Source organism: Martes martes (assembly GCF_963455335.1).
Source record: "Martes martes genome assembly, chromosome: 4".
In the NCBI taxonomy this organism is placed as follows: domain Eukaryota; kingdom Metazoa; phylum Chordata; class Mammalia; order Carnivora; family Mustelidae; genus Martes; species Martes martes.
In genome coordinates, this window is record NC_137891.1 from 133733773 (window position 1) to 133754545 (window position 20773).

Sequence of the window (20773 nt, forward strand, 5' to 3'; positions counted from 1 at the left end):
AGGAATAAATTGACAACCTGAATAGACCGATTGAAGCAGTGATCAAAAACCTCCCAAAAAACAAGAGCCCAGGACCTGACGGATTCCCTGGGGAATTCTATCAAACTTTCAAAGAAGAAATAATACCTATTCTCCTGAAGCTGTTTCAAAAAATTGAAGCAGAAGGAAAACTTCCAGACTCTTTTTATGAAGCCAGCATTACCCTGATCCCCAAACCAGGCAAAGACCCTACCAAAAAGGAGAATTTCAGACCGATATCACTGATGAATATGGATGCTAAGATTCTCAACAAGATCCTAGCAAACAGGATCCAACAGCACATTAAAAAGATTATCCACCATGACCAGGTGGGATTCATCCCTGGGTTACAAGGATGGTTCAACATTCGCAAATCAATCAATGTGATAGAACAAATCAATAAGAGAAGAGAGAAGAACCACATGATCCTCTCAATTGATGCAGAAAAAACTTTTGACAAAATCCAGCATCCGTTCCTGATTAAAACGCTTCAAAGTATAGGGATAGAGGGAACATTCCTGAACTTCATCAAATCTATCTATGAAAAACCCACAGCAAATATCATCCTCAATGGGAAAAAGCTTGCAGCCTTCCCGTTGAGATCAGGAACACGACAAGGATGCCCACTCTCACCACTCTTGTTCAACATAGTATTAGAAGTCCTAGCAACAGCAATCAGACAACAAAGAGAAATAAAAGGTATCCAAATTGGCGAGGAAGAAGTCAAACTCTCTCTCTTCGCAGATGACATGATTCTTTATATGGAAAACCCGAAAGACTCCACCCCCAAACTACTAGAACTCATACAGCAATTCAGTAATGTGGCAGGATACAAAGTCAATGTCCAGAAATCAGTGGCTTTCTTATACACTAACAATGAAAATACAGAAAGGCAAATTAGAGAATCGATTCCATTTACTATAGCACCAAGAACCATAAGATACCTCAGAATAAACCTAACCAAAGAGGTTAAAGATCTGTACTCGAGGAACTACAGAACACTCCTAAAAGAAATTGAAGAAGACACAAAAAGATGGAAGACCATTCCATGCTCTTGGATGGGAAGAATAAACATCGTTAAAATGTCTATACTGCCCAGAGCAATCTATACTTTTAATGCCATTCCGATCAAAATTCCACCAGTATTTTTCAAAGAGCTGGAGCAAATAATACTAAAATTTGTGTGGAATCAGAGGAGACCCCGAATTGCTAAGGAAATGTTGAAAAACAAAAATAAAACTCGTGGCATCACGTTACCTGATTTCAAGCTTTACTACAAAGCTGTGATCAGCCACTAATTCTTGATGGTGCTTCCTATATGCTTCTCAAGTCTGTCTGCTTCTCTCCAATCTTCCTGCTTCTACTAATGGTCAAGTCCCCTAAATGATCCTCCTGCCATCTTTCCTAACATATCTCATAAAGTAGACAAAATACCATGTCATTCTCCAGCTGAAAACCAATTCAGTTAACTATTATCCCATTCAGGAAAGAGTCCAACAAAAAGTACCTACAATTGCTTGCAAAGTCCTCCTCAACTGTCCTCTACCAACCTTTCCTGCCTCGTTTTCATACTCTTTTTTTCTTCTTTCTTCCTTCCCTCTATCTCTGTCCACTCATATTCTACACTCCAATCATTTAAAAAAAGGTTCTTTATGCCTCAGATACTTATTATTATTATTATTATTATTATTTGTCTGGAATACTCTTCTTTAGAAGAGAGCTGTTACTTTTCCTTCAAGCCACATTTTGGATATCCCATAGGAAATATTTCTGAGGTTTTCTAAGTCCAGGCTTTGGGCTCTTCCTGTTCTCCCTTTCATGCCCTACATTATGTATGCTATATTGAAATCACCTCTTCACTTCAGTCCAACATTGTGAGCACAGAAGTTATTCAATGTCATAGCTCTATTGCCTAGAACGTAATAGGTGTATGATTAATATTTCCAGAAGGAACAAATAACATCTGATTTTCTTTTTGCCAAGTAGTAAGGAGACTCTTCTATGGGAGGGCCCGGTAGTGTCCAGCTATGCTGATAACTTGGAGATAAGTCTATGCAATCCTGGGATAAAGTACTGGAAAATCATTTTGACTGTAAATTTAAATCATTATCTTTAAACAGTTTATTAATAATATAACTTTCTTTAAAAAAAATGTCCATCTGTTTTATGTGTCCTACTTTACAAACTCAGGAGTGGGTAAAGAGAGGGTTACTTATGACTACATAAAATCTCAACATTTCAGGTAATCTCTTTTCTTAGACAACTAAATTGTACTTCTGGATTCACTATCCTCAGATCAGTGGGGCTTTCTCCAGTTTTGTTCACTTATTCTTACTCATCTATTTCTCATTGGTAAAATACCTACTAAGTGCCAGATACAAGAAATACTAAGTGGGTGAGATTTCTTCCCTTCCCTCAAGACCCAACCTATTCAGGGCTGGGAGGAAGGAAGGAAACAGTAATGTAAGCTATTATAATATAGATGCCCTCCAAGCTCATGCAAACTTGAATCTAGCCAAAGAATTCCACTGAGGCATAAAAAAAAGTTAAGGAATGAGAAAGTTTTGCTTTATGTATGAAAAAAACAAAATAAGCTTTATGTGTGGTAACTACTCTTTTTTTTTTTTAAAGATTTTATTTATTTATTTGGGCGCCTGGGTGGCTCAGTTGGTTAAGCAACTGCCTTCAGCTCAGGTCACGGTCCCGGAGTCTCAGGATCGAGTCCCGCATCAGGCTCTCAGCTCCGTGGGGAGTCTGCTTCTCCCTCTGACCTTCTCGCCTCTCATGCTCTCTCTCACTGTCTCTCTCTCAAATAAATAAATAAAATCTTTTTAAAAAAAAGATTTTATTTATTTATTTGACAGAGAGAAAGGGATCACAAGTGGGCAGAGAGGCAGGCAGAGAGAGAGGAAAGGAAGCAGGCTCCCTGCTGAGCAGAGAGCCCGATGAGGGGCTCAATCCCAGGACCCTGAGATCATGACCTGAGACCAAAGCAGAGGCTTTAGCCCACTGAGCCACCCAGGCACCCCACATGGTAACTGTTCTGAGAGAAGAACGTACTGCAAATAGCAGATACCATAAGGGGGAGATTTTTTTTTTTTTTTTTTTTTTTTTTTTTGCTAATGGACATGGAAAGATTCTCATTGCATCAATCCACATTTAGTCTGTGCTATTTGAGTTTGTTACCCTTTTATTGAATTTCATTCATAACCGAAATACCAATAGTCTGGCAAAAAGTCTAGACATTTCTTCAAAGACATATAGGCAAAATACATCCAATGTAATAAGAGTTTGTGGTTAATCACAGGTGGCCAGCACTTAAAGCTTGTGACAATTATTAATATGTAAGTGTCAATGGTGAGGTTACTAATGTTGACACCAGAAGAGTGAAAAGTATTCTAAAGGATTTTTTACTTAAGCAAAATTTGAAATTAGCAAGACTTTTCTGAACAGAATGGTTCTGCAATTTTTATAACCTAAGAATTCTTCAAAATACATTTCCAAGGTTCTTGCATGAATATGGAGAGTTTTGTTGAATTTCCTGCTATTCCCCTTAACACACTTTGCTGTGTGAGACCTTATACTTTTGCTGTTCTTTCTGATTGGCATAGCCTTCAGCCCTTTGGATGCCTGTTAAATTCAAATCCCATCTCTTCTGTGGAACACCACAACAGGATCAATAGAAATCTCTTAGGCTGAATTAATTCCTCCCCACTCTGAGTGCCCACAGCATTTTGTGATTTGCCTTTCAAATTGCACTTATTACATTATGTTATCCTTATTGGTGAATGTTTCTCTGTTCCCTAAGAGACTGTGAGCTACTCATTAATTCTGCATTCACAGGACCAATAGTGTCTGATACATACTGAAACTTCCATATAGACAGGTTTAATGGCTGAATCATTCTATTTTTTTCTCCACCTCTTCTGCAACACTATAGTATCAAGTTCATGTTATCCAATTTGGGCTAATTCATGATGTACATTATTAAAAAGTTTGAATCTCACAAATAAGATATAATTTTTTTGTTTTTTCACAAATTTATCTTAGGAAAAGCAAGGAGTTGTAGTTTTAAAACCCATCTCTACCACTAAGAGATTATGTGGTCTGGGACAGTTTACTTGCCTTGGACATTATTAAATTATCTCTACAATCCCCATCTTCTCTCATTCTATAAACCAGTACCCTTTTCTGAATTCATGAAAAATGAATGGTCTTGATCACACGATTGTGTATTTAATTAATAGTTTTTATTGACCTTGACCTTCTTTGCTTTGCTTTTCCTTAAAAACACATAATCAAATTGAAGTTCTTTATGGTCTACTATGATGTCTTTAGAGGTCAGAGTCAGATGTAGGTTAAATTCTTGACTGCCACTTACAAACCTAACTTCATAATATTGGCAACTCAAACATGACTAAGCCTCAGTTTCCTCCTGCATAAAATGAGTATAATAATAGTAGAGCTTGTTTCATACGTTATAGGTAATCTTCTGTATATCTTGACTCTCCAGTTGTGGTCCATATAGAGATGTGAAAATCTTAATAACACATACATGTTCACTGATGACTTATACACTAGCTTCTACTTTCTCCCATTAAGTACTATGTTTTATCTATTTCTTGCTGATTGGCAGATATTGTGAACATCTGATAATATAATGCCAAGTAATTATAGTGCCAAGTATAATTGCAAATCTTGCAACAGAAGCAAAGTTTCATGAAATCGATGAAAATAAAATCACGTAATTTCTAAACACACATGTAAAGCCATTGATAAATTAATTTAAGAAGAGAAAGTTAGCAGACTGGGCTTCTTAAAGATACTGAATGGAATATGAGAATAAACAGGTAAATCCCTCTAACATTTATCACAAAAAATGACCATATTTATAATTATGTTGCAAAAAGTTTTAAAAGAATGTTATTTTATATCTTGATTCATTTTTTTTAATGCTCAAAGTTAATTATTTAGTTTCTTTTTTGCTTTTTCTAAGAAGTAACTTATGGAGGCAATGAGCAAGAGGATGAAATTCAGCATGTGAATAGGAAATCTCACACAGAAGGTGCCATAGGGCAGGCCAAGGTCAAGGAGAAGCAGCCAAGAATGCTTGGTCTCATTTCTACCTCAGGTCAACTCTGGCAGTGCTGTTTATCAGTCACGTGAGAAAGCAAAGAAGATGCAGTATATATACACACAATGGAATATTACTCACCCATCAAAAGAATGAAATCTTGCCATTTGCAATGACATGGATAGAATTAGAGTATATTATGCTACAGGAAATAAGTCAGAGAAAGACAAATGCCATATGACTTCACTTGTACATGGAATTTAAGAAAGAAAAGAGGTGAACATAAGGGAAAGGAAGGAAAAATAAAATAAGATGAAAATTGAGAAGGAGGCAAACCATAAGAGACAGGAACTCTAGGAAACAAATAGAGTTGCTGGAGGGGAAGGGGTGGGGGATGGGGTAAATGGATGAAAGGGCATTAAGGAGGGCAGCTTACTGTGATAGGCACTAGGTGTTATATGCAACTGATGAATCACTTAATTCCACCTCTGAAACTAATTTAAAAATTTAAGAAAAGAAAAAAAAAAAGCAGTGGAGAATGACACAAAGATTGCTTGTCTGACCAGGTATGTTTGATATCTAGTAATTTCTTAAAATTTCAACCTAAGCAACTATTCAAATACAAAAAAAACAAATAAACCAGTAACTTCAAAATTCCAATAGAACTTCAGTAAACATTAATTTCACTTATTTCTATAGCATTTTACAACAAATATAGGTAATTTCATTACTTTTTTCAATCTATTAATAACTCTATGAAAGAGCTAAAACAGGTATTATTTCTTTTGTACTGCTGAAAAAGCAAAAGTTGGCCAGGTCCAGTCGCATAGTCAGAGATAGGACACAGGCTCCCTGATTCCAGGACATAATGTACATTATTAAAATAATAATAAGTAAGGATGTTTTATTATGTCCTTTCTCTTTCCCCAGTAATACTAAGTTCTTTACATTTTAGTTCTAATTCTCATTACAATCTTTACTAGATAGATTTTGTTGCTTTCAATTTACAGGTAAGAAATCTGAGATTCAATGGGCGCCTGGGTGGCTCAGTGGGTTAAGCCGCTGCCTTCGGCTCGGGTCATGATCTCGGGGTCCTGGGATTGAGTCCTGCATCGGGTTCTCTGCTCAGCGGGGAGCCTGCTTCCCTCTCTCTCTCTCTCTGCCTGCCTCTCTGCCTACTTGTGATCTCTGCCTGTCAAATAAATAAATAAATAAAATCTTTATTAAAAAAAAAATCTGAGATTCAAAAAGATTAAATAAACCAGCCCACAGTCACTGGTAAACATATCTTCCCACCTCCATCCCTTTCCCTATGTCATCCCTTTCTTTGCTGAAGTTCAGTTTTGAATGTATTTATTAGTAATAGAAGAACTACACACACAGAGAAGAGCCTTTAGAGTATAACAGAATTTTGGAAAGTCTGTCTGAGAAAAAAGTGGTTATTTTAAACCCTCCAGTTTACATCTCAGTTATAATTACTAGTACACTTAAGACATGAAATTTAAAAGTGATATACAGATTTCCCCTTTGTTCTCTTTTTCCATATACTTTCCCTTTCTGTATACTTTTCTAAATACATACAAAGCAATGAAATGACCAAAAACCATGTTGCACTGAAAAAAACAAAAAAAAGAATCTTCAATTTATATAAATCTCTAAACTCAATAGGTCAGGTCACTGCCTCTATCAACCCCATTTTACCAACTGAGATGTGAACTATAAAGAGATTCAGTGAACTTTCTCAGGTCACAGAATTCAAAGTCCACTGAGAAAATGTACCAGCTGTTTTTGCACCATTCATTTTTTAATAGCTATCTTTGATCTAAGCAGATGGTAGTACAAATATAAAATTTTGTTTAATAAAGCATAAACAATGAATCTTAGAACATTGAAAAATAAAATAAAATAAAAATAAAGTGATAAAGACAATACATCAGCAGAAATTATTGTCAGGAAACTCTAGATTGAATTTATGTGTTATAAGTGACCATTTACATCTACTTACAGCAGCTCCAGTCATAGATTGTTTGTGAAGGGTTTTTCATATGGGTGATATAAATTAAATAAATGAAACAAGACAATGAATATGTACATACTTTAGGTTATATTAAAGTTGAAACAAAACAAACATTCTATTAGCTGAAGTCTAAAAATAAATAACCTATATGGAAATTTTGGAATGGAATCTGTTGGCTTCTTAAAGAGATTCTGATATCTTTTTTCTTTTTAAATTAGAAAAATTAATACTGTCCACTATTAAGCAATACAAAAAAACATAGTTATATTTCACACTACATTTTAGAGGGATCTTTATAACTTACTATAATTATTTTAGAATACAAAATTCTAAAATGACTCTATAATGTCTCAGTCAAGTTTCAGGACCAAAAGTCTCTCATTCAAAGGGGATGCATTTGTTAGTTAAAATTGTAAAGCTGAATGGCATTTTTCTAGGAAGTGCAAAATAATAATAACAACTGGAAGTTTTGTATTCTCTTTTATTTCACATGTTCATACTAAAATCAGCAAATGTAAAGAGCAATTTATAAATGCATGCACTAATCTATAAGTGGCCTCAAGAAAGAAAGCTGTTCCCAGGGAAAAGAAGTCATTAGGATTATTCAAAAGCAAATGAATTCTCAATGTATTTTCATATTTTGACAGTAAACCTCTATTGTGTCAGTCACTATGTTGTCACAGAGATATGACACATCATAAGAAAATATTCCATGTTATTCTTCAACTCTGCATGAATCTCAAATCAATGAATCCTATCTCCTTTTCATTGTCCAGCCCCCATGTCCTTACACCTCTCCTTGAGTCACCAAAATTCTCTGGTGGCGGCGGGTGGGTGGAGTGGCACCTGGCTGGCTCAGTCAGGGAGCGTGCAACTCTTGGTCTCGGCATTATGAATTTGAGCCCCACATTGGGTGTAGAGATGACTTAAAATTAAAATCTTAAAAAAAAAAAAAAACTCTTTGGTCAGTCATTATAATCACGTCCTTACATATATTCTTGACTTTTCCCTGGCTGATTTCATTCCATGCTTAGAAGAAGTAGAGGGAGTGCAGATTACACAGGGGTAAGCATTTGTCAAAAATTATGAAATTGTACACTTAAGAGTTATGCATTTCACTGCATGCAATTTTACCAAAAACTTGAAACAAATAATGAACTTCAGTTAATAGGTTGTCTTTTTGCAATGATTTGGGTTAGCAATATTAAAACTTGCTTAAACAAGTAAGTAAATATATTAAAAGCAAAGGGAGTAGTATTTTAAGGGGAAGTTAAAAATATAGAAAGTAGAAACATTGGTATTGTATTGAAATGGAAAATATCAATATAAACTCATGATTTTTAATATTTACCTATCTAGCTAAATAAATTTAGAAGTGATTATAGATATAGCCATACATGTGTGTGTACATATACATGTACATATACTAGACATGTTCACTGAGATTATCTAAAAGTTATGATAGCACTGAACACACCTAGAACCCAGATCTTGATTTCTTTTAATCAAGGAACTTGGACTTCTTTTTTTTTAAATATTTTATTTATTTATTTGACAGAGAGATAGAGATAGAGCACAAGTAGGCATAGAGGCAGGCAGAAGGAGAGGGAGAAGCAGGCTTTCTGCTGAGCAAAGAGCAGATGTGGGGCTTGATCCGGGGACCCTGAGATCATGACCTGAGCCAAAGGCAGCCACTTAACCAACAGAGCCACCCAGGTGTCCCAAGGAACCTAGACTTCTTCTTTCTTTTTTTAAAGATTTTATTTATTTATTTATTTATTTATTTATTTATTTGTCAGAGTGAGAGAGAGAGAGCGAGCACACAAGCAGGCAGAGTGGCAAGCAGAGACAGAGAGAGAAGTGGGCTCCCAGCCGAGTAAGGAGCCCGATGTGGGACTCGATCCCAGGAATCTGGGATCATGACCTGAGCCGAAGGCAGCTGCTTAACCTTTTGAGCCACCCAGGTGTCCCAGAACCTAGACTTCTTAAAGAATAAATTGATTCCAGGGTTGTATCAGAGAGAAAAATATACTATAAAGAATATTATTGTGAAAATTGATGAATACACTTTAAATTTGATAGCAGTGTTCAATCAATGATCAATATCATTTTTCCTGGTTTTGTTAATAATAGTACTGTAGTTATGTGAGAGAATTCTTTTTTTTTTTTTAAAGATTTATTTATTTAGTTTGAGAGAGAAAGAGAGAGACAGAGAGAGCACATGCACGAGTGTGGGGAGGGGCAGAGAGAATCTTTCAAGCCAGACTCCCGGCTGAGCATGAATCACGATACAGCGCTTGATCCCACAACCCAGGAATTCATGACCTGAGTGGAAACCAGGAAGAGTCAGATGTTCTACCAACTGAGCTACCCAGATGCCACCATCCATTTTTTTTAATGATTTATTTCTTTATTTTGACAGAGCAAGAAAGAGAGAATGCCTTTGTTTTTAGAAATTATTCATGGAACTAGTTAGTGGTTAAGGACCACAAAGGTCTCCAGTTTACTGTCAAATAGTTTAAAAAATCTATCTATCTATCAAGAGAATGCAAATGACAAAACCAATTGTGAGAAAATGTAAACAATTGGTTGATGTAAATAAAATTATTCCTTTTATTTTTCACTTTGCTGTAAGTTTGAGATTATATCAAAACAAAAGGTTAAAGAATACCTTCAACGGCTTCTCGTTTCAGTCAGTATAAGACTCCATTTCAAAAATGGCCAAAAAGTGTCCACGTTGTCTCGTGTACCCTCATTACCTCGCTGATATCATTTCTTTCATTGCTTTCTCTTTCAATGTTTTATCCTCAGATGTCCTTGCTACATGTCCATGTTTCAAGATGTCCTTGTTACTTCCCTCATCTCTTTTAAATCTGTGCAAATTCTCACCCTCTCAGTTGGATCATCTTATTTACCATTACATCGTGCCCATTCCCCACCCAACCTCCACTCTTGATCTTCTTCATCCTGCTTTCCTTTTTTCCGTGGCACATGCTACTTTCTAACATCCATATGACACATACATCTTATTTCCATCTTGTCTCCACTCTCCAGAATGCAAATTTCACAGACAGGAGTTTTGCCTGATGCCTTTTGTGATCTATCCTAAGACCTGGGACAGTATCAGGCACTCTATGAATATTTGTTAAATGGAAGAATGACTGCTATCAGATTATCTTTGGGAAACATATACTCTTGATTATTAATCTTTAAGGGTATTTTTTTCTTTGTAGTTCCTGGCTCACTGTAAATGTCTATTAAGTATTAATATTTGTGATCATGTGAAAGAAATGTTGTTTTACCTGTTTTTGAAGTAGATACATAATTTGAATAATTTAAAAGTTTAGAGATAGTGCTTAGGAAGGTCATCAGAGTCTATCAAGGACTCAGGGTCCCTCTTTTCATCATCTACTTCTAGATCTAGGTCTGGAAATTAGGGACTGGCTCACTAATCAAAACTCCTAAGATACTGGTGACAATGCCAATTTAAAGAATTATACTGAGAAATAGAGTTGCCACAAGTATCAGATGTTTGAATCTTTTTCTCAGCTTATTTTCTCTAAGAACTTGACATGAAGTCCAATTGATAAGTGCAAAGTCACTTCTTTTTGTGGAGTCAGAACAAAGGGAATGAGTTAGTCAAATTATGTTTGCCTAGAGCATAAATATTTCTGCGTAGGGTTAGAGAGTCAAAGAATACAGTATTGGGAAATCCACTCCTGTGCTCAGGGCATTTTCTTACTTCATGATGTTGAAATGGTAAGTATTAAAATTGGGTTTGGAGCACTCCCTCTCTTGAGCTTTCACATCAATAATCAGTTCACACATTTCTTCCTTTATTTCAGCACATATCTAAGCCACAGGGAAGCCCTGTTGCTACTGGTTTCCAAAGGAAATCACTTTGTCCTTTGAAGATGACTTGTCAGGTGGCTGATCTCAGTCACTACATGCTGAATTCATTAGTTTAGGTTTTAGAGTTGGTTTAAGATGGTTCCTCCACTACAACTTATGTCTCTTAATGTCTTGATTTAGATGACAAAGGTATGTTTACTCACAGCTACATAATGCTTAATCAAATTAAAAAAAAATGCCTGGACAAGGTTAAATTTCATGAAGTTCTAAAATCTCTTTAGGTGTCTTGTTTTGGACCACAATGGAGTAGATGCCCGTCTCCCTATTTCTTCCCCTAAGTGCAGGCAAAAGTCCTGGATGTGATATATCAAACAAACATAAGAAGACTGTGAGGTAAAGAGAAGAAGGCTGACCAACTGTGGACCTGGAAACCCAGGAAAGATCATGATGACCCGTTCCCCGGGTTGCCTTTTTGACTCCCATATCCTGGACTGGGAGCTAGAGAAGCCAGACCTGGACAAAACCAATGGAAACTGAAAAATAAGAGCCCTCATAAAGTCCAATTCTTTCTAGCAAAGGACAAGGAAAGGGGCAGCTTAGCAAGATGAAAAGTTTTTAGATAATAAGTGCCCTACTGCAGAGGTTCACTGTGGAACGAAATGTAGCTCTAGTTCCATGGCTATCAGCAAAAGCTGAGTGGGGATCCTAGATTTCTACTCTTCCCAAGTGTGGTGTGAGAGAAGCCAGATTGGGAGAGGGGCCTCTCATCCTCATCCAGCAGTAGCAAGCCTCTTCTGGTAGTGTCAGTGGAAGTCTCCCGGGAACCTGGACTCCCGTCCCTACCTGGCACCACCCCAGCATCTCCACAGAAGTGATACCAGAGGAGGCCAATTGGAGAACTGTCGCTACCAGTCAGCAGGAAAACAGTTCCCTTCTTGCAGTGTCAGTGGAAAGTATAATATTTTTCTGATGTGGACCTCAGTGTATGTAGAGGAAGTATTTAAGACAATTATAAGTAAAAAAATAAAGGTAAAGAAACTTAAAGGGAGGTAAGATTTCTACATTTGATATTGGAAGATGGAAGAGTATGACTTGGCATTTTGAAACTGGTAAATAAAAGGAAAAAAAAGAAAAAGAAAAAGTGCTCTTCATTTGATCCTGATGCTAGTTGATCTTTGTGGCAATGGAAGAACTCTATATCTTGAACGCAGTACTAGTTATGGTATGGTACAAAGATACAATGGTTACAAATGGTAAAATGATATAGAACTATATGCAACATTGTAGCAATACAATTTTCCTGTTTTTGACATTGTACTATAGTTAATGCGTGATGTAACCATTAGGACAAAGTAGCTGTTAAGGACTTTACATTAGAGTAACTTTTTGTAAATCTATAATTATTTCAAAAAACACAGTGAGTAATAAGCTTTTAAAAAGATCTTTATAGGTCATATTCAGAAACTTCTCCTAACCATGAAAAAACATAAGGAGCAAGCAATAAAGAGTTGGTGTAAAATCATAGGACAGATTTCCCCAGTAATTTGGGAGGCGGGGCGATCGATAGTCATTTATGACCTAACTGATTCAGGGAATGCAATTTTGTTTTGATGTTGATGTTATTATCAATTTTTTCTTTTTCCTTTTTTTTTTTAAGATTTTATTTATTTATTTGTCAGAGAGAGAGAGAGAGAGAGAGAGAGTGAGCACAGGCAGACAGAGTGGCAGAGGGAGAAGCAGGCTCCCCGTGGAGCAAGGAGCCCGATGCGGGACTCGATCCCAGGACTCGAGGATCATGACCTGAGCCGAAGGCAGCTGCTTAATCAACTGAGCCACCCAGGCGTCCCTTGCTTTTTCTTTTTAAATTTGAGTACAGTTGACACACAATGTTACATTAGTTTTGGGTATACAATTTAGTGACTTGACAAGTTTATACATTGTGTTAACCACAAGTGTAGCTACCGTCTGTCCCCTTACATCGCTAATATAATATCATTTGATTTCTTCCGTTTATGTGGTCAGCAATAACACTGTGCAAAACTCATGAGTCATCTTGCCTGGATCATTAATATACCTGACAAGTTTTTAGCATTTCCTAAAGAAAAGATCATTTATCAGCCTTAGCTATCAGGGCATAGCAGGAGATACCTTAGAAGGCTGCAAGCATTTTTTTTTCTTTTTTAAGATTTTGTTTATTTATTTTGACAGAGAGAGCAAGAGAGCACAAGCAGAGGGACCGTAGAGGGAGAGGGAGAAGCAGGCTCCCAGCCCAGCAGGGAGCACGATGCTGAGCTGATTCCAGGATCCTGGGATCATGACCTGAGCCTAAGACTGACGCTTAACCAGGAGCCCCTGTTTGTTTTAGTCCTCTTTCAAGAAAGTGAAAGTATTGTTGTTGCTCTTGAGATGTAGGAGTCCTTTCTGTATTCTGAATATAATTCCAGATATATAATTTACAAATATTTTCTCCCATCTGAAGATTGCTTTCACTCTGTTGACCATTTTCTTTGATGTGCAAAAGTTTTGAAATCTGGTAGAGTCTCACTTACCTATTTTTGCTTCTGACTTTTGGTGTCATACCAAAAACCCATTGCCAAATTCAATGTCATGAAGCTGTTCCCATTTTCTTCTAGCAGTTTTATGGTTTTATGTCTTATACTTAGGTCTTTAATCCATTTTTACTTTATTTTTGGTATATGGTCTAAGGCAAGGATCTAAGTTCATTCTTTTGCATGCGAGTATCCAGTTTTCCCAATTCCATTTGTTGAAGAGACTGTTCTTTCCTCCATTGGCACTTTCATTGCAGAACATTTGCCCATATGCAAAAGGGTTTGTTCCTGGGCTCTCTGTCCTATGCCATTGGTATAGACATCTATTTTTATGCCAGTACCACATTGTGTTTTAATTAATATAGCTTTGTATAAATTAACCTTTTTTTCTTAAAAAATGTTGTTTCCATTTTTTCTTCTTTATGCATTTTACAGCAAATATCAGACAACATAATTTTACCCCTATATGATTCAATATAAATCTCTAAAAATTGTGGACATTTTCCTTTAAAAAAGTATTATTATCACATAATAAAATTGGCAATATTTCTTTGTTATCATCTCATACCGAGTCCAAAATCAAATTATGAATGGTCTGGAAAATGTGTCCATTGATTTGTTTGAATCAGGATCCAAACAAGGTCCCCACTTTCATCTTATAAGTCTCTTTTGATTCTCTTTTGATTCTTTTCCTTCTTTTCCTCTCAGATATTGACTTGTAGAAACTGGATTAGTTGTTCTATAGAATGTCTTACATTCTGGATTTCTCTGTTTACTTCCTTGTTCTGTCATTTAACTTGTAAATGGAAGTTAACTGGTGGCTTAATTTTATGGTCACTTAACTATAAATTGAAATTAGCTCAGACCTTCAATTTTTTTTTTTTCATACCTATGTGCAGTTTTCTTAATTCACTTGCAAACTGGAGACTGGGGACTTTTCCAAGTTTCACTGGCCATTCTCAGCTGTGTCTTCCCATATTTGCACCTGGAATCTGTAGGGTCTTCTCTTAGAGGTGAATATTTGTTGGCAAATTTTAAAACCCTGGTTTGTGGAGTACACAGGTTGTCCCCATTCATTTCTCACTACTCCTACCACCCAACTTTGATCATGTTCTTGTTCTGCTGCTGCAGGTGACTTATTACATTGTGTTTATAATCTGAAGTTTACAGAAATATTTCTTTCTAGTTTTGTTGCGATGTTGTCGATGGAGGTTTCATTTGCTATCCTAATTTCTTTGTTTATTTTTCAGGAGGAATTTTATGGAGATTAAAAATCGAGCTTGCTGCCAAGATCACATCACTGGAAGTTCCTCAACTTTCTTTTTATTAAGGAGAAAAAATATCACAGAAAAACTGTACCTCCTAACCCATTCCCTTTCGCTTTCCCCCCTATGCCCACCCATCCAGAAGCTGGTATGACCTGTTCCCATGCATGTTTTTGTAATTTTACTACATATATATGCATCCATTAAATTTGTATCCTCTTGTTTTATGAGTTTAGAGTATTTACATACATGTTTTCATATTATATGTATGACTCACTACTTGGTTTTCTTTACTCAAAATTGTATTTCTTGGGATTTATCCATATTGAAACATGAAACTCTAGATCATTAATTTTAACTGCTGTAGAGTATCCCATAATTTGAAGAAAGCATAATTTGTCAGTTCCCTGACAAGAGAAAATTGTTTTATTTCACTATAATAAGCTGCACTGAAAAAAAAAATCACCAGTGTACATGTTAGCTTGTGTACATCAGCATGAGTTTCTCTCAGACAGATGCCTAGGAGTGGAAGTGCCAGGTCAGAGGGCATAGGCATCTTCGTATATTCACATGTGTAAGAGTTTCCTCCATGTGTATCTATACCAACATTTGTGATATTTTAGCTTTTTATGTCCTTATAAGCATGAAATGGTATCTCATTATTACTTTATTTTACATTTTCCTGATTGAAATGTGAGGTTGAGAATTTTTGTTACTGATGATTTGGTTTTCTTCTGTGTCTGGCCTGTTTTTAAAATTGACAATTTCCCCTGGGTTATATGTCAATTTACTACTGATTTGCAAGGGTCTTAAAAATATCCTCTGGATAAAAGTCCTTTTCTCGTGTTTATTAAATGCAATGGGTTCTTTTAACTCCTCTGTAAATCTTCTCTCTCTCCTCTCTCTTGTTCTTTCTATTTCTACCTCTACCTCTACCCCTGTCTTTAGCTCAAAAAACTTCCCTTCCTACAGCCCAGACTTTTTGTCCATGAAAACATCTTGGGAAACAGGCCACATACCAATCTTTTCATTTTCCCATTTCTTTCTCAAACCATGGCCACCATTTATTTCATCCTGGAATATCCTTTCTTTCTGAAGCACTGCCATTCATGTAAACAGATACTAAGAGTAGAAGAGTTCTGCCTTTATTGGCAACCTATTTGTCAGTTATAATCAGAATCTGTATATTAGTTTAAGTTCAACTGGTGTTTTTCCTTTTTCTAGCATGTCTCTTACCCTTTTCCTTATTTGCAACCTTCCCTATTCCCTGTCTTTATCAGGATTTTGCAAGTCATTATTCAAAAGTTAGGTGTGCAGTGGATATGGATATAGATGATAGGAAAAAGAAAAATAAATTCAAGTTCTTTTGTAAGCCTAGCCATACATTGATATGATAATTTGATGTTATGGCAAAATAAAAGTTGAGATAATAATGTCAGTATATCTAAATGGGTAGATGTCAAAATGAAGTTAGAAAAAAAAAAGGAAAGTTTCTAGAATATACTATATTGTCACCACACACAAAACTGGTGTTAATGAATTAATTCCTCTGGAAGATTATGTAAGTTTGTGAGTCTAAAACAACATTATTTTGAATATTGACATCTAGTTAATATAATTTCTTGATGTGAAATATATGGACTAAAGATTTCTTTATTATGTTTTGTTCCTCTGTCTTTCCCTATGGCTTGTCTCTTAGCAGAGACTAGAGAAATAAAGGCACATGTAAATGTTTAGAGTTATTTATTTGGATTCCTATTTAAACTTTCCATTATTTTTATTTCATTTTTAAACATAGGCATCTGTTTGGTTTCATGAGAAAAGCCCCCAGTTTTTTTGTCTTCTTACTGAAGTTCTTGAAATGGAAGTAATATTTTAACATTTGTAATAATAAACCAAAGAAGATGATAACATCCAAGAGTAAGTAGGCATTTCATCATCTAGAATAATTATTTTTAACGGGAAGATGCATTAGACAAAGAATAGTAAGGGTTTTAATTATAATAATTATAACTGGAAGAAATAGCTGGCCTGGGATAATATACCTAGTCCAAGTTTGTATCCAATATAATTTTTAAATCTAAAACAGAATTATAACCCAAAAATAATATTTAGGTTCTAACTGATGAGTCAGATTTGAAGACAAAAATAGTAGCATGTAATGTTGAAATTGTTCAAAAATAGGAGTGCTTTCATTTAAAAAATGACATTCTTCAGGGTTCCAGGCCCCTCAGTTATTTTAATAGAACAAATTATCTTGGAGGAAGGCTCATAAACTCTCCACTGTTCATTAGTTTACACCTGCACCTTGGGGAAGTTTGTTTAGGAAAATGATTCTTAATTTAGCTCAAAAAAGTCAGTGCTCTTAGATTAAGGTTTTGTAAAATGCATAATACAAAATGTTAATAATTTTATTTAAAAATTCATTATATTCTTTTGCACTTTAAGCCTATATCACACTCAAAAGGAATTATCTTGGTGGTTTTGTACCTCATTTGCCTCAATGTTTTTTGTTTGTTTTAATGATAAATGTAATATTCATATTAGCTTCATGTTGTACCTTCTACAAAGTCTCACTCGGATTTACTAAATAATTGAAACCATTCTAAAAAATGTCCAAAATAAGAAAAGACAGGTAAGCTTATTTCATAACTTCTTCCAAAGGCTTATTTCCAAGTAAATTTGATCTATTCTTATTTGCTATTAATTTAGCAGCCAAGAGCTTAATGTGATTTATTTATCAAGCTAGTTTGTAAATCTTTGTATTATGTCTTTGTATATGCTAGGCAATGATCTACCCATGACTTGAGTTTTTAATTCTTTCTTCCTTAAATTAAAAAAAAAATAGGACTTTTGTTTTTATCCTAGAATATTCCTCAATAATAATTCCAATAATTTATCTCTTAAACAAGCCTGGATCAAAGAGATGTTTGCAATTCATAACAAATGTCATTTTTTTGTCTCTCACATTAACCATACTACTTAGAACTACGAAAGGTGGCAGTTTTTATATCTGTGGTGCTTCACACATGTCACTCATCCTGTGAAAGTCCCGTGGACTCTCAATGAAAAAGAATAGTTCCTCCTCCAAAGTCCCTGAATGAGAATGATCCATGACATTGCAGTAAACTAGGACATACAAGCAATGCCAAGAACAAATGCTAGTGCCCGCCAACAGGGAGGAGGCTGCAGACTGAGGTAGGCCCAGATTCTGGAAGGGCCTGGGAGCTAGAAGATTTTAAGAAGAAAATAAGGTGATCTCTGTTTCTTTCCAGCCCAGCCAAGACTGTCCAATAGGTCAGCAAACAGAAAAGAAATTGAAATAAATTACTATTTACTTAGTTCCCCCATATGCTAGTGTTAGCACGGATCCATTTTGCCAGGCTTTGATGCTTACCACCCACAGGAACAGGGACAAGAATGTAACCTCCCTGTGCTGCAGTTTTCTTATCTATAAAATAAAGACAACATGTGGTTTTTTCAGAGTTTGCTAAAATAATTCAGTACATTTTTTCTTAGGATAGTGTCTGGAACAAAATAAGCATTTCTTAAATATTTGCTATTACTACTGCATTACTGTTGTTGTGGTTAATAATGTAATTCTGTTGTGACAGAATTTTAGCAAAAATTCTGCTGACTTGGCTTTCCTCATCCTTTTGGACATCAGATCTTGATCACAATTCTGTGCAAGGTCCAAATAGTTCAGCTATGTCTCTGGAACAACACCAGATGGGTTTCACCTCTTCCCCTGCAGAAAGGATCCTCCTATTAACCCTAATCATGACTCATTAGGAGCCAGAGGTTTTTAAATAGTGCTTTCCAGATGTCAACCAGTTTGGGGTAGGGGTGGGGGTGGGGGGGTGGAGTAATCTTCAGGGGCCAAAATGGGAATACGTTCCTCCCAAGATAAATTTTATCTTCTACCTGGGGGCAGGGTTAGTAATGACCTGTGACCACTTCAGTCCACTTTGAGGGCAAGGAATTAATATGAAAGGCTCAGGTTCTACTTCTGCGGGGCTGGGTCTCTACCTCCCAGTTTCAGCAGCCAGGTAATCCCAGGTAACCCATTTGCTTTAGGGTTCATTATTCGAGTTTCAGTTCATTCTTCTTCTCCTTCTTTTCCTTCTCCTTTTTTCTCTTTTTTCCTTTTTTTTTTTTTTTTAGGGGGAAACCCAATGAGACTTGGATTTGTGTTTCTTTTGTTTGTAACACTATGCTAAAACTGACCTCAAGAAGGCCTCCAGGTTATAGGCTTTTCACTTTCCTTCCACAGTAGCACAAATTCATGGGGGAAATTAAGTGTGTGGGCCCAGGATCCTACCCATTGCCATGCCCTCCAGAAAACCTGCTTTTAATTCTCTCTATCCTTTCCCATCGATCTATTGCCTATTTATCAATTTATCTATTTACTGCTTTCCTCTCTAGACCTCAACATAGCAGTCAATGGATTCAACTTTAATCTTGTTGCATTACATTTTACACATTTTGCATATTTTATCTGAAGTAAGATAGAGCATGACTGAGTAAACGTGTGTGGTAAACTGTAACCTAAAAATTTTTAGTATTTTTCAGTGTAATAAAAGAGAAGGTCAAGTGCAAGTAATAAAAAAATCAGAGAACGGACAACTTATGTCCTCGAGGAAGGAAGGATTACAAATCTCAGGCTTGGTCAGAAATGAAATTTTAAGGCATAAACATTCATATTTCATGCTAAGAACTCCATTCGGAGTTAAAATACATTATTATTACAGGCAGATTCCAATCTTTGGAATGCAGGGGGATGCTGGCAGGGGTTTTGTTATTGGGGGTGCCAGCTGACTGCTCCAGAACACTCCAGCAGTTACATGCAGAGGAGGAAGCAGGTGTTACCAGATGACTGCTCAGGAATGTGACCTAAAGGGGACACTAACTGGAACACAGACTGGTCATACGGCTCTCTTTAGTGGGTTGTTTTAAACAGTTGTCTGCGTCTCTTGGTGTCTGTGATCTCTACCTAGGTCACCCTCAATAACTTCTCTTCCTGTAAACAGGGAAAGGAGTGCTGGGAAATAGGTGAATGACAGAAAACAAGTGGGAGTCACAGTCACTTCTGGCCCTATTCACCCGCAGGACACCACTTGCGAGGCTTGGAGTTGAGTTTTGTAATCCTTAGGTAGTTGTGGCTGCTTTGTTTAGAAATTGAACCTCCAAGGAATGACTACTACCGAGGCTGGATGGTGTAGCCAAAAGAATTCAGGATTCGAAGGGATCAAATCTCAGCCCCATTACTCAATCACTTTGTAGCCTTACTATTATAACCTATCGATGCATTTTACCCCAATTTGTTAAACAGCGATTACAGTAACACCCTCAACAGGTTACTGTGAAGATGAGGTAAGGAAACATAAGGTGCAAGTACTAGGTGCTCGGTATTTATTAGTTCCTTTTTCATCACACCATAGGCTAACTGTACCCAACTCATCCACCCCCAGAGACTGGATTAGGAATTAGAAGACATTCACATATATACAGTGGGGATGGAGTCACTCCGACCACATTAACCACTCTCTTTGTTGCTCAAACACAGCAGACATTCTCCTGCCCTAAGGCAATGGATCTGGCCGCTCCCTCTCCCTGAGCATTCTCCCAGTTATGCAAATAGTTGTCTCTTACACCTCCTTCAATTCTTTTTTTTTTTTTTAATATTTTATTTATTTATTTGACAGATCACAAGTAGGCGGAGAGGTAGGCAGAGAGACAGGAGGAAGCAGGCTCCCTGTGGAGCAGAGAGTCCGATGCGGGGCTCGATCCCAGGACACTGGGATCATGACCTGAGCCGAAGGCAGAGGCTTTAATCCACTGGGCCACCCAGGCGCCCCTCCTTCAATTCTTTGATCGAAAGTTTCATTCTTATTGTGGCTTATCTCAACAACTTCATTTTAAATTGCAACCTCTACAAGTCCTTCCTTCCTGCTCCCTGGTTACCATACTATTGGTTCTCCTTACCCTGTTTCTTTCC

The 20773-nt window shown here is 36.5% G+C and overlaps 1 protein-coding gene across 1 annotated transcript in view; it reads left to right on the forward strand.

The window, feature by feature from the left end:
- The window catches only part of PTGER3 (prostaglandin E receptor 3), a 209592-nt gene extending 193088 nt beyond the window's left edge, over positions 1-16504 (forward strand). The window contains exon 3 of the mRNA XM_080802083.1: positions 14761-16504. Within this exon, the coding sequence (XP_080658209.1) occupies positions 14761-14781 (21 nt within the window). The 3' untranslated portion in view covers positions 14782-16504. The remainder of the gene's footprint in view (positions 1-14760) is intronic.
- Positions 16505-20773: the final 4269 nt, after the last annotated feature.